The 15,662-nt window shown below is 36.8% G+C and overlaps 1 protein-coding gene across 1 annotated transcript in view; it reads right to left on the minus strand.

Moving 5' to 3' along the window:
• LOC135222360 (hemicentin-1-like) overlaps window positions 1-12,485 on the minus strand; it is a 453,571-nt gene extending 441,086 nt beyond the window's left edge. The window contains exon 1 of the mRNA XM_064260447.1: window positions 12,203-12,485. Coding sequence (XP_064116517.1) covers window positions 12,203-12,278 — 76 coding nt within the window. The 5' untranslated portion in view covers window positions 12,279-12,485. The remainder of the gene's footprint in view (window positions 1-12,202) is intronic.
• Window positions 12,486-15,662: the final 3,177 nt, after the last annotated feature.

Below are 15,662 nucleotides of genomic sequence, written 5' to 3' on the forward strand. Positions count from 1 at the left end.
ATTACCAAGATATTTGTATATCCAAACTTATTATAATGTGATATAAATGAAGTAAAATCCTTACTGCCAAAAATAACAAACATAAAACGTTATAAACTACCCAAAATGTTACATTATAATTTATTGAAGGCCTTGTATATAACGGCTGCCGAGATATGTTCAAACATATATGCTGTTAAAACCATTACCACCTTGAATATCAATGAGATAAAATGCTTACTGATTAAATTATAAATATGCAATATTATAAATAACTCGAAATGTATCATTATGAAATACTGAAGGTTTTGTATATAACTTATTATGCTGTGAAAACCATTACTACTTTGCATATGAATGATATATAAAATGAAAAGATGATCTCTTTACTAAAAGAACAACCAATAAAAATACTATAAATTATAATATATAACGATTATTAGATTACTACATATACCATTTACCATTCCTGGAAACAAATCAAGACAAAAGCAACAAAAACTGAAATTCTGTGGGGAAAAAACTCCCGTTCTCGCATTCCACACAATTAATTTCTGATGCTTCGGTCCGGGAGAGTTTGTTTGTAAGGGTCAGGTCGAAATGAGCCATTTCCGACCCTCGGCACGACATCCGTAAGGATCAATTTCGAGTGAAACACACAAATGGTAAAATCAATTATGTTAGCCTTCTTTCCTTCAGAATTATAAGCATGGAGCATATAGCTAAATGACATTTTCACGCTAAAATAATCACACATTCAGTTCAATTTAATCTTCCTTTTAAAAAAGCCTGATGCCCGACGAATAGTACGAGGATTTTTCTCTCTTTCTCAGAAAGAAAGAGAGAACTCCACAAGCAATGAAACCAATTTATGGTACAAGAACGTCCAGTAACTGTGTACTAAACTTTTTTTCTACAGGCAAGGTACGAGTGTTACCTATGGGAAGTACAGAAGCGTAAAAAGAGTATAAAAATTATACACAAAATATATATGTAAATATACATATATAATATATGTATATATACATAATTTTATATATACATATATAACATTGTATACACACACATACTATATATACATACATACATACATAGATACATACATATATATATATATATATATATATATATATATATTATATATATATATATATATATATATATATATATATATATATTATATATATATATATTATATATATTAAATTATAAGGCCTCATAAACTTAGAGCATTTTATATTTAGTACATTGCCGACGGGGCAGGTCGAGGCTGATAACAAACCGTTGCCTCCGTAATACATCCATTTCCTGAAAAGGCAAAATTAGTTTCCTAAACGGACACCCGCCACCCCCCGGCACATAAAAAAAGGCACAACGCACTACAGTAGGGTGAAATTATCTCTTGTTAGCGGTGCGCGCGTGTGTGTGTGTGTACTTCCTATGAATGTACACACACGTACAGAATTATGAAGAGAAGGCTTGGCACATGCTAAATGAAGGACTATCATACTTTTTATTGCTCAGTATTTATTTGCTTAGTTAACGTTTACCCAATTGCCTCCGTTAAATGAAGCAGTGAGGCATTACTATCTTTTATGATTGAATTCCTTAAAAAGGAAAGTCCTTCTTTCGTAAAATACATTTAATATTATTTTGAAGAAAGTTTGATTCAGGGAAACAATGACATAGTACGTATGCATCACATAGACTCTTACATTTTCTTGTTCACTTAATTAAATCACCTTTATTTTACAGCTTTTCTTGTATAATTCTCTCAACTTTACATCACTGCGTGTGCTTACTGCCTTATGAATAATTTTACCTTTCACATAGTTTACCTGAGTATTTATATACAATAGTCACTGCATTCAGATGCACTCACTCCTGTTTAATTTGAACAACATTTTGGCCATATCTGAGTCAGGAACAACATCCCCTACTCCCTCCCCTCCATTATGCCCCTTTCTCTCTCTGTCACAGAAATGCGTTTCCCTTTCTCCTCTCTTCCTCCCTCCAGTATATTTCTCACTGTATCAGAGATATGTACCACTCCCCTCCATCCCATCCCCTCTCCCTCCCTCACCCCCTCCAGCGTCTTTCTCCCTGTGTGACACAACTGCTTTCAGTAGACTCCCTTTTACGCTCTTTGATTTGTTGTCTCCCAACTATTGTTTGTCTTTGCTGCAACTGCGTTAGGATCTGTCGCGGTCTGTCTGTCTTTCGCATTGCAAGGGCCGCCCTTTGTGTCGATGCCTTTGTAGCCGTCACATTAAAAGAATGTATACGAAGTGTGCATAATCTGGCTGCTATGTGTATTGTGCCCTACGATCTATTCTCGGGGCGATGCGATAAGCGAGCGACAGACGGCCGGAGAGAGAGCAAGGGAGGTAAATTCACTAGACTAGAGAGGGAGGGAGGCAGCGTTCAGACTTTGAATGAAAATATATCTCAAAGACTGTCTTTGTTTTACAGGATTTCATATGAAGCCTCGCGTAGTACATATCAACACGTAAAAAGTTTCAAAAGAAGAACATGAAAACAGAATCAGGAAGGATAATTAATAACACCGTTTCTCTTCCTGTGTTCAGAGGCAAGGTAAAAAGGGGTTGGTAGAATTGAGCGCAGAAAACACATGTAGTAGATAGGATGAGATCCCCAAACTGCATTTCCTCTTGAGATGCCCTCAACCATGTCCATCCGGCTTCGCCCTGGCAACTGCCGCCGCCCCCCTACCCTGTCTCCTCCCGCCCTGGTGCCATTTCCTCTCACCCCTACCCACCTACCAAACACACGGTAACTAAACAGAAACCATGGCCAAGGAGACACCTACACCCAAAAATACTCTCGACGTCACTGGGAAGATCATTTTTCACAACGGATTCAAAAACCTTGTTAAATGTATACTGAGGTAGGTATTATGTATTAATAAACACAACTGGACTTACTAATAACTATATGATTACAATGATCTAATGACATCAATTTGTACGGCAACTGAATGTCATGATCTTGCACGACGATTTTCCATAAAAAAAGGTAATTCTTACAAAAATGAAATCAAGAAGAACGAGCGTTTCACAAATAACACCACAAAAATGATGGGGAAAAGAGGCCCATCTCCCCCGCATTGCACTTGCATCCCTGTTGTCTTCACGTAATCAGGGCAACCATTTCTGCTGCCAAAGGAGGCTTTTTTTATCACCCTGGCGTTGGTTCCCAATGCATGGACGAAGCCTTTGCCAGAAATACGCATTTTTAGACATCTTATATAATGAACAGAGAAAATACACGGATACATTGCACGTATGCACGCTATACCAGAACTGCCTCTCACTTTACCTGTATCCCTGGAGTACATAAACACTATCACATTCATCCTTGAATTATTGAATCAGGTACGAACCATCTTCACCCAAAACTTTTCTGTTAAACAGCTATTCCAAATACTGTAGCTGCACAGAAGCAGCATACCGCGGAGGAAAGACTTAAGATCTAAAAAACGGAGAAGAATTAGTCACGAACAAAGTTACATTCTTTCATCAGGGCAATGCACTTTCTCGAAACTGTCACACAGAGTTTTACATGGACAGAATACCACCGGAGCACTGAGTAAGTTTCCGCTTCAAAGGCTGGCGCACATATTCGGCATACTGTACAGTATCACCCACGCATCCAGTTCTTATCGAAGATTTGTTTCATGATAATTTTGAGAATTTCTACATTCTTTTGATCTCTGTCGACGTTACAGAGGATACTAATGGAATAGTCTGTGCCAAAGTTCTACACTAAACTAGTCTTTCATACAGGAAATTTGTTCTCAAACGCAATGCCGGTTTTAGCCTCAAAGTTATCTCATGTGACATTTTCTCTTATTCCGACAAATCTTTCCACGCCCAACTCTAATGACCCCAATTTTCTTTACACTGGTGAATTTCGGTGCCAGACTTCATAAAACCACAATAACCAGGACATTTTGTTTACATGTTTGCCATAGGCTCCGCCTATTTCTACTTGGGAGCTTCTTGTACTTCGAAGGCCGCATAAAACGACGCTTTACAACGCAGACAACTATCATGACGCCGTCTCGTACAAGTCAATAACCAACTGATGTGGCAAGAAAATAGTTTCCGAGGAGGTAGATCCAAGGTAAAGTAAAAATTAGACATAGAAACGAATCTAAACTTTACAACCTACTCTTTTATCAATGTGATGATCAACACATGATGTGTCTCCACAGGTGATTTCACACGAGAGAGAGAGAGAGAGAGAGAGAGAGAGAGAGAGAGAGAGAGAGAGAGAGAGAATCTATAAATAAAGACAATGAAACGTAATGTTGAAGGAATTAAACCTCATCTCGTCTGCTCGTTAACCAGTGCCAACCAACACCGTCTGAGTGGTGCCAGCAGCCCCCACATACTTCCAATATTTCCAACCTGACCACGTCCAATACCTCCCGGCGTCTTTCCCTAAACCCTCTGGCGACGGTATCTAAGTAGCTCGAGATCCATTTCTCTAGTAACATATCCTTGAGATACACAGGCGGGTGTTCCGAGAATCGAAAGGATGAGAGCAATGGCTTCTCAAAGCACGGCCCGTATTAAATGCCAAGTGCTAACTGGGGCGCCACCAAGTAACTTTTGCCCAGGATTATCTCGTCGGCAACAAGGCGAGTCACGGCACGCTCGTTTTGTGGATACCAATAGCAGTTGGTTATTTGTGATACTGCAAAGATAATAGGCGTACATGATCGTGTTCAATATGCAGAAATAGTTCCTTCCAATCAGGACCTGGGGTAGGAACTTACCTACTGATAGTTTACAAGGAGGTGACTTATACCTGTTCAACCGGCTCCAAAATTAAGGATAAATCTTTTCAAGCATGATTAGAAATCAGAAACTAATGATCGATTGTCTATAAGGTGTCACAAATACGCATACGTTCTTGCTCAAATATATATTAAATCTCTCTATATCTACACTGGACAAGGAGCCGAAACCCTTTCACTAATTACCTTTTAAAAGGTGACTGGGGCTTAATGTACGTAGGAAAAGTACATTAAATCTTTCCAGCAAGAACGTGAATCGAAACCTGTTTAATTGGTGTTACATAAATGTCTCACTTTCTTATTTAAAATGTCACCATCTCTTTCCAGCCACTGCTAAAACCTGTAAGTTGGCGTCTGACCCCATTTTATAAGGTATAATGATTCTCCTCAAGCAGGAGCTAGAAACCGAACCAATTTATTCGTAATGCTTCTCAACAAAATATAACGCAGTCTTTGACAGGAATGACGCCCTTCTTGGCTGCATGCTCGACTTTCCCAAGCTCACTTGAGCGTTAAATAGCATCTTTCATCGTTCGCAAAATTTATGAAAAAAAGGAGAAATAAAGATAAGAGATCAATATGAACGTGTGTGTGTGTGAGAGAGAGAGAGAGAGAGAGAGAGAGAGAGAGAGAGAGAGAGAGACGAGGAACATTTTACGTGAAGACTAAAATACCAGGGCGAAACATTACCGCGCAATAATTAAGAAAGGAGGTAAAAACTCCAGTTTACAGAATCATTACAAAAGCAACAGCGCGTAAATTGCAACGCTCCGCGCTCTATGGTCCTGAATGACATATTAAATGTAACATGGCCATACAATTAGGGCTGTTTACATTTCGTTAAAACATGTTGACAGAGTTTTACCGGGGGAAAAATCCCTGGAAGTCTAAAGCTTTTTTTTTTTCTTTCTTTCTTTCGAAGGGCCAGAGGCAGCAATAGAGGAAAGGACTGTGTGTGGGGGGAGGGGGAGGGGGAGGGGAAGGGTGAAAGAATGGTCGGTCCTTCCGTCCTAAGAGCCCTAAAAAGATGTTGTTACGTTATACAATGATAACCAACACATTCTTTCACTTGTTAGAAGAAAACACGAACGAGAATGGAGAAAATGAGCCTCCACTGATATGGTCGCGTCAAGATGGCTCCACATGTCTTGGCTACTCAGATTAAGAAGACATTTCCCGAAGGTAGCCAAAAGCTCATTGGTAAACCAAACGAAAGGGCTTTCTCTCTCTCTCTCTCTCTCCTCTCTCTCTCTCTCTCTCTCTCTTTATTTATTTATTCCGGCGCTGACAATATACCACGGGTCATTTTCAAAATGATATTCCAGGAAAACTTAAATAGAATAATGAAGTCGACATTTGAACAGCTTCTGAAATCACAAATAAAGGAATGGGGGCTTGAATAACCGAATAGGTATAGAAATCTTTTATATGGGGAAACGATACAAGCATAATAGAAGGGACTCTCTTCAAAATATATAAAACGGGTAAAAGAGGCGATGTCCATTTAAATGATAATCTTCAAAACCGATACTACAAGAAACTATACATTATAAACACAATTTCGTTATTGTGAAAAATGTTATATATATATATCATATATATATATATATATATATATATATATATATATATATATATATATATATAATATATATAGAGAGAGAGAGAGGAGAAGAGACGAGAGAGAGGAGGCGAGAGAGAGAGAGAGAGAGATATATATATAGTAAATATATATATATATATATATATAATATATATATATATATATATATATATACAATTGAGAAGCCATATTATACGAAGTTCACCTAACGTTGACATTTATACTAAACAGTAGCAACTACAATTTCACCAAATTATAGTAGTTATATATTTATAAAATAATTTTAATCTTTGTATGAGTTCACATTAAGATCCGAGTGGGCGGTTTCAACAAAATTGTACACCGCACTAATCTCTGACACGACAGTCAAGTTTTATGACCTTAACATATACATTTCCTCACGTATTTCACATTATTTAAAACGTCTCCTAATACTCTTTCTTAGGATTTCAATTTAAAAGGTCTTGCAACAACCATTCTGTGGTGTTCCATCAATTCTTTACTTTTGAATCTTTCAACAAAATGCATTCTTTTGAAATTGTGAGATAAATTGTGAGATTTTATAAAGTCTCTCGGCGAATATATCACGATTTCATAAAGTCTTCTGAAAAACTAATACAGAGAACCTTCCTACGAAAATTGCCTTTCATTATTCACAAGTGCAAAGAACGTAGGCTCCTATAACAATGCGCGATCCGACACAAGCTTACTCGGGACGCATGCAAGATTTTCCCCTCGCGCTCAAGTTGTAAGCATTATATTCCTAACTTAAGGTAAATTAAAATGTGCTAAAACCTACATTCAAATAACTCCTTGTTTCACCAACAAAAAATAATATAAATATGCTATATCTTATTAACAATAACTTTTCTGTACTGCTTAACATGCATATTATTTACTTTTTACATTTCCATTCTCATGAATAAATCATAAATATCCTATCCTCAACTTCCTGTATCTTCAACTCAACGCTAAACCCTTTTCGGAACTTTTTAGGCTTTTCCAAAGGGCTTTCTTACCCCCACAACAAAAACAAAAACAACTAAGTAGATTGTAGGCGAGTAAGCAAAAATCTGAGTGCCTAATCCTAATCACGTCTCATCAATATCGCTGACGCCGTAATGGAACAAAAGGATGCATTAATGCGATTTGGATTTCGTTAACTCAGAATAATCACCCATGAGACGACTTCAAGTCGTACTGTCTTCAAACTAACAAAGGAAAGTACTTTGAAGACTCCGTAGAGAGAGAGAGAGAGAGAGAGAGAGAGAGAGAGAGAGAGAGAGAGAGAGATTCTCAAGATTTGTAATATATTTATATATACATAATATATATACATATATATCCAGTTACAAATGTCCTTTACTACCTAATTCGCTCTACCTCGAAAATAATATATAAAATATATGAAAATATAATACTTCCGACGAAGAACGAATTGGATATTATAGGACATATGTAGCTTAATGTTTGTATATGAATCACGGTGATGTGGTAAATGTCATTCATACGTGTATATACGTTGTATATATATATATATATATATATATATATATATATATATATATATATATATATATGAATAACTTGATCACGAAATATATAACATGTGATGCTATGTATAAATAAAGGTAATGCCACGGAGGAAAATGAAAACCGAAAACTAGCAGTCCTCGTTTATTTCATTTTCCTCCGTGACATAACCTTTTTTATATATATATATATATATATATATCTATATATTATATATATATATTATAATATTATTATAAATATATTGCATTTTCATCCAATGGCATAACCTTTTGCATAATATATATATATATATATATATATATATATATATATTTCATATCACCATTGGCATAACCTTGCATAATATTAGTATATTTATTATAATTGAAATTTAATTATATATATATATATATTATATTTAATTGATAGATTATATATTTTCATTTATATATGATTATATTATATATTAATATATTATATATATATATATATATATAATTATACGCATATATATATATATATATATAGGTATATTAATAATATATTAGATATTATATATATATATATATAGTTTATATATATATATTATTATTTATATATTATATATATATATATATCTATTATTATTATTATATAATATTAGGCATATGTAGAAATTCATAAACATATTTCCTGCGCAATATCTTCTGTACACATCCTTATCACAAATTAAAGAACACTGATAATTTCTACGCTAAAGTTGTTCTGTTCAGTACAGTAACTCAAAATGTATCCTCTTCCTGACAATCTGATGGCCAATCACCAACTCAGCTCGCCATGGGCTTCTAATTTCACGTTGAATTATTTGCCCCTAGTTTATTTTCATTTATATAAGGAAGATCACGCATGTGGTTGTGTTGTACTCGTATTGACAGCTAATGGCTGTGACAGTAGAGTTTATGTTTGGTGATAAGAAAGTACAGAATTTAAAGAGTTCTTTGATTCAGGTGTATCTCTTAGGATCCTGTTTCTCCATTAACATCATTCAATTATTATTATCATATGATCGTTCAGAAAATAAAAAGGAATGAGTTGGATGATAGGCAATACTATAATTATGGGTCTGGTTCTTTGAATTCCTACGATAATAATAATAATAATAATAATAATAATAATAATAATAATAATAATAATAATAATAATAAAAATTATTTTGTGATTCTCTGCTCAAGCCACAAACTGTAAGTTGGAAAGCGATGAAATTAACTTCTTCCTTTAATCAAACTAAGTCTGTTGCTCTAAATAATAATAATAACAATAACAGCTCTACAGAGCTCCTCTGCCCTCATCGCTTGTCGGCACGAAAGTCGAGAAGCGAGAATCGAGTCCAGCCAGAGCTCCTTCAGCCTCAAACCAAAGCCATTAATAATCCGATCCGGAAAAGAATCTCCCAAGATTCTTTCCCGTAATATCTGTATCTTTGTTGAGAATGTCTTAACAGTTAACATGATGAATTGCCCCATTATAACTCCTTTTAAAGACTTTCCTTTTCCCCCTCCATACATCTCGGGCTCGATAATGGCACTTATCTTTACATCCGCCATCAAATCCGGTCGCATTCCGGGCAATTAACATTCAACGTTTCTTTACTGCGGCCTTTATTAGATTACTACTATACCTTCCATTTGGGTTGTATGTGTGTGTGTTTATTTATTTATTTTTTCTTAGCGTCCCGTTCCCCTTCTTTATTCGGTACTTTTCCACTGCAATTTTGGGGGATTATTTGTTATTTCATGCATCAAATTAATTTTTTTTCCTTGCTCATTCTTTTATCACTATATTTATTATCCTTTTTATATTGAAGCCCATTTTTTCTTTTTTCATCCACTAATATTCTTCTTTGCTTGTACATTGATTACCCTACTTCCTTTTCCCCACCCTGATCACTCATTAGTGGCAGTCGTCCATCTCATTTTCATACCATCAGACAGACTCCGCCCACTCTCTTCACAGCAAACGTCCCACTTTCCATTAGATTTTTCTTCCAAAATATTAAGATGCATTGTTATATTTAATTGGCTGGCCTGTAACTCCGTCCTCTCTCTCTCTCTCTCTCTTCTCTGACAGCGCTGGAACGGTTTCATCATTCCATCTATTATTCTTCTTATCTCAGAGATCTTCAGCGTTTTATCGCAGAGGAGGAGGAACTAGAAAGACGAAGAAGGAAAAAAAAAAAAGCTGCCAGTCTCACTTCATTCCCGTCTCATCACTGATGTGTGCCAGGATTACCGTCATTTCTTTTTTTTTTCTTTTCTTTTTTTACGATAGTTTCTTTACTCACTGCGACAATAGATTCATCTTTCATTATACTCTTGCGATATATTTCTAGAAATCCTCTCCACTTCTCCTTTAGGTTTTCTTACTATTTATCAGTATTGCATGTATTTTTAACAGAGGTTATTTAACCGAAATCATTGTCTACCAACATCAAAAGGCAATCGGTCTATAGTGCAGTAGTATTTAGAAATAAAAAATTTTAAAAGAGAAGTTCATAAGTAATTTGATCTTGAAATCACCTAATGCGGCAATAATATAGTCCGTTAAATATTTTTGTACAAGTAAATCCATATTTATTTATTTATAAAATAAAACTAATGTAGAAGAGCTAGCTCGCATGAATGGACCTGATTCAGTATGACTCGGGGCGGCTCATCCCCGTAGACTTTCTTTACACCACACCCATAATTTTTTCTTTTTAATCTAAAGAACGAGTCTTATAGTTATTAATGCACGAAAAGGGTCTCAGCTGTACCTATATAATATGGAAAGTGACTTAATTACTACTATGAACGATAAAACTACAAATACAACAACTTCTATATCAGGTGGTCTTCGATAACAATTGTTTTTATATGACGTGCAAAGTTTACCACATCTCAGACAATTGATCATTTAGTCACGCATTAAAAAGCGAAGCGAAGCACACCACAAATAAAGAATGCCAAAGAAAGATCATAATAAGACCAACAAGAAGCGATAGACATTCCGAGACACCAGGACGCGCGTAAACAAACGCGAAGAAATTCCGACCAAGCGTAAATACGGGCAATAAGTTGCAAATATAAAAAATATATATATATATAATAATAATAATAAGTAGAGGTGTGCGAGAATGATAATGATATTCAAACCTAAAACATTACATAAGGAAAAAATACCTTCGTACCGAATTGATAGAAAAGTTTCCTGACAGCCTTCAATATGGAATATAAGCTGCCAATAAGAAAAATAGATTGGACGTTTCCGTATATAACATCGTTACGTAAAACCACCAATATATAGATATAAAAAAAGAGGAGGGAAAAGAAAGCATCCACACCACATGCATAAAATTCGTATCATCACAACGCTCCCTGGAAAAGGTTCGGCCATAAGCAATGATTTACGCGAGGTTAAATTCAAGCCAAAAAGAAAAATTCGAAACGGGAGAGTAAAGAAACCGAAATGGGGAAAAAAGGCAATCGGCTATTTTCTTCGCAAAAGAACAGATAAAAATCGGAAAAATCATCGAAGAGAAAAAGGAAAACTCACGAAGATCTTTGGCGAAATAAATTTTTGTTTTGGTTAATAAAGATGTTAAGGAAATAAAAAAAGAAATGAATCCTTGTGATGTACAGAGAATTTGCCTCTCCCGACATTTTCCTTTTACTGAAATGAACAAGTATCTAATTACTGTTAACAACTAAACAATATACCACGGCCGTCAAACAAGCTCTTTAAAGACTGAATATCATTATTTTTCAACGACCTAATCTCGTAATCAAACGTAATCATATTCAAAAGTGTAGTTTATACAATGATTAACGCATCACTTTACAGACAGCGGATTAAAAAATCACTTTAATGCAAAGAGTTTTCGCCTCGTTTTACAATGTTAATCTTCACCTCGATTCGCCAACTAATTAAATCTAAATTATTCTTTGTACTCTTACTTTATCCAAATCCCATCAAGTTCCTATATGCAATTTTTCCCGCTATTCCCGTAACATCAGCTCCGTCTCTCGTCAGTTCTGTAGCAAATTAATTTTGTTATAAAACTTGCGAGCGCTTTAAGGACACAGACTTCGAACTTCTCGATAGTTTATTGATGAAATGTCGAAGTTATAATAAACTCTCCCATCACGTCATATGAGATGGAGAGAGAAAAAAATAATCTTTTAAGTCGAGAAAGTTATCCGTCAGTCGATTCGATGAAAGGAGAGATGACAGGAAGAACGAGAAACGAAACGGAGATAACGTACCTTCATCGAGAGTAAATCCAGCAATAATTGACGTGGTCCAGAAGACCGCTAAAAGGGTAAAGGCTTTCAGAGACATATTCACTAAACACTAAAAAAACTCTTCACTTCATTGGCATAAATCCACTCAAGAAGCCATGGGAAATCATTCAAAAATAACGTCTACTATTTGGGGTTATTCGCGGCACACACTCCACGGTGGCTCTCGTCCCATTCAAGGCGACTCCAAATCCGAATAGCACAACCTCGTCCCACCACCGCTACACGCACACTGAGCCCATGCGTTGCCCGCTACCCCCACATGCATACTCCATGGGATGCTGACATCTAGTGGATTCTTATTTAACTAATTGGGCACATATGCCCAAGACACCCTCGCGAAGGCACTACTGTATGGCCCTCAAGACGCAACTGACACGCGTCCATAGGAATTCCGCCTCCCATACACAGCGTAGCAATGTGAAAAATGACGCGGAGTGAGTGACACCTAGACCGGTTACGCCTCCGAGATCATCACGCGATTCGAAGCGGATTGGAAGTTCCTTTCAAACCAACTTGTGATGAAGTCATCCCCTGCTACCTGTAAAACCGAGCTATAAAATGAAACTTTGTTATAACGCATAGATCACTGATAATTTAGACCTTTCAATAATCAGCACAAACTTTTTTTTCTCGACTGTCATAGTCCAGATCCAACTGGAAATTACGTTTACAATTTCAAATGTAACGTAGAGGAATTTCATCGTAGCGGAGGTGAAACTATTTCTTCTAAAATTAGGTAAGAAGATACGAAAGCAGACGTGATAAAACGGGGACTAGGCGTTATAAGGAGAAAGAAAACAGCGAGATGGAGATGGAACAATCATCTCTGTGGGTGGAGTTCTTTCGTGTGTTATTGATGCATGACATGTGTGACACGTATCTCTCTCTCTCTCTCTCTCTCTCTCTCTCTTCTATGGTGTTGGTGGGAACATCTCTCTATTTACTGTCTCTCTCTCCTCTCTCTCTCCTCCTTCCTCCTCCTCCCCCCCCTCTCTCTCTCTTTCTTCTTCTATGGTGCTGTGGGACATTTCTCTCTATTACATTGTCTCCTCTCCTCTCTCTCACTCTCTTCTCTTCTTCTCTCTTCTTCTCTCTCTCTCTCTCTCTCTTCAATGGTGCTTGTGGGACATTTCTCTCTATTACATTGTCTCTCTCTCTCTCTCTCTCTCTCTCTCTCTCTCTCTCTCTCATAGAAACATTCAAAATACTAAAAGGCATAACAAAAGTAGACAGTAACCTGTTTACGTCAAAGGAAAACCAGACAAAAAATAATGGATGGAAGCTAGAGCTGAAGAGATACAACACATCTTTTTGCGGGAACTTCTTCAGATACAAGATATGTGACACATGGAATAAACTGCCACCAGAAGTTGTAGACAGCAAGCTAGACAAAATCATTATGACACTGAGAATGAACATTAAAACCTGCTCCTAGGGAAAAGTTGGGCACACGATGTCTCCGCGGATGAACTAACAAGTCTTTGAGACATCCCAAGCCTTGTAACTCCTTGTAACACACTCTCTCTCTCTCTCTCTCTCTCTCTCTCTCTCTCTCTCTCTCCAAAGAAAACTTAGGAGAAAATATACCGTAAAACACTCGTTCAATCAAGAAATGCGGTAAGAGTCTAACCAAGAGGGGAGAGTAATTATCATAAAACTCTTTAGTGACGAACGCTTCCCTGACCCTCGAGATCAAACGAATGGCATTGGTTAGGCAAACAACAAGGCATGAAAAATGTCCAAGTCCATTTGATGTGGGTTGAAATACCGTGGTGATAAAATGCAGAGTAAATAATTACAAACTTGTCTTGATTTCATCCATCAGTGGCTTAAAAAAGACCGTAAAAATGATCGACCCAAAGGAGTCTTTCATAAATGAAGAAAAGTTCTGTGATCGGAGATGCATTGCTCATGTTTTCTAGGGTATTACTGCGATATATCCGCGGTAAAGAATACGAAAAATAGCAAAGAAAAGCATGTAGTAATGAGGATTACTTTGTTGCACGGCTGATTTGAGTGAATGCAAACCGACAATGCACGCGAGTATGGGTTCAATTCTGCCTACGTAGTGACTGTCGTACACAGATATCTTGCATTATTATGAGTAGCATTTTAGCCGAGAGATATTACAAGTAATTACATAATTTACAAATATGTGGTTGATGACCGCCATTTCATAATGAATAAAAACAGCTAGATTAATACCGTGATTAGGGGATAATTCTCTCTCTCTCTCTCTCTCTCTCTCTCTCTCTCTCTCTCTCTCTCTGAATGAAAACTGACCAGATGAGAACTGGTTCAAACCTGCCTGGGTACGTACACAGATATCTTGCTTTATTTTGGTCAGTATTTTAACCGAGAGATATTACTAGTGATGACATGGATAAAAATAATGTCGATGACGACTTCTATTTCTTAATAGATAAAGACAGCTAATTCCACAAGGCTTAGTAGCCCGGTTACTGGACAGTTCACTAAGACATAAACGAAGCCACTATCTCTCTCTCTCTCTCTCTCTCTTTCACTCCTCTCCTCTCCTCTCCTGCTCCGCTCTCTTAACCCTCTCTCTGTCTCTGTCTGTCTCTCTATCCTCTTCACTCTCTTAAGTCTGTCTGTCTGTCTGTGCATTTATACAACTTGAACGCAACATGTGTTTTATTGTTTGTTTGTTTGTATGGTGTTTTTACGTTGCATGGAACCAGTGAGTATTCAGCAACGGGACAAACGGCTTTACGTGACTTCCGAACCACGTCGAGAGTGAACCTCTGTCACCAGAAATACACATCTCCAACCCCTCAATGGAATGCCCGAGACTCGGACTCGCGGCCACCGAGGTGGCAGGCCACGTCACTGAGGCGCTTTGGACGCAACAAGAGTGTGTATGGGCGTATTATATATATATATAAACAGGATGCCTAAATTAGTAACGTCTCAGAAGTAACACTTACTCCTCCCAATTAATTTAGGTTTCCAAGAACAATTACGGTATCAGCCTTCTCTATACTCTGCGATGAACATCCGCCGAGTAGGAGTCTTCAGTGGCTGTGGCATTTTCGAATGGCATTTCGGTCCAGAGCATCCACGTCACGCCGTTTGACGCAGGCTATTAAACATGACGTCATGACATTTTCCGTTCAATTTGATCCTAGCGCTCGCTCTCAGACGAATTCTATGATAGTTATTTCTTTATGTTCGGCACGTGTGCTTTTTGCTTTTTCGTCCTTTTCTGATAGATACCACACTGTTATGAGAAGATTCTTCATCCTTTGCTCTTAACTGGTATATTATTTGTTCGTATTTCACAGCTTTCTCTAAAAGCAATTAAAACTTTAGGAGTTTTATTCTATTGGTGGATTACACCTACTACCACTACTACTCTATAAGCTGCCTTCCACTTTTCAGTCTATTTTTCTTCCATTTC

Source organism: Macrobrachium nipponense, chromosome 3 (assembly GCF_015104395.2).
Source record: "Macrobrachium nipponense isolate FS-2020 chromosome 3, ASM1510439v2, whole genome shotgun sequence".
Taxonomy (NCBI): Eukaryota; Metazoa; Arthropoda; class Malacostraca; order Decapoda; family Palaemonidae; genus Macrobrachium; species Macrobrachium nipponense.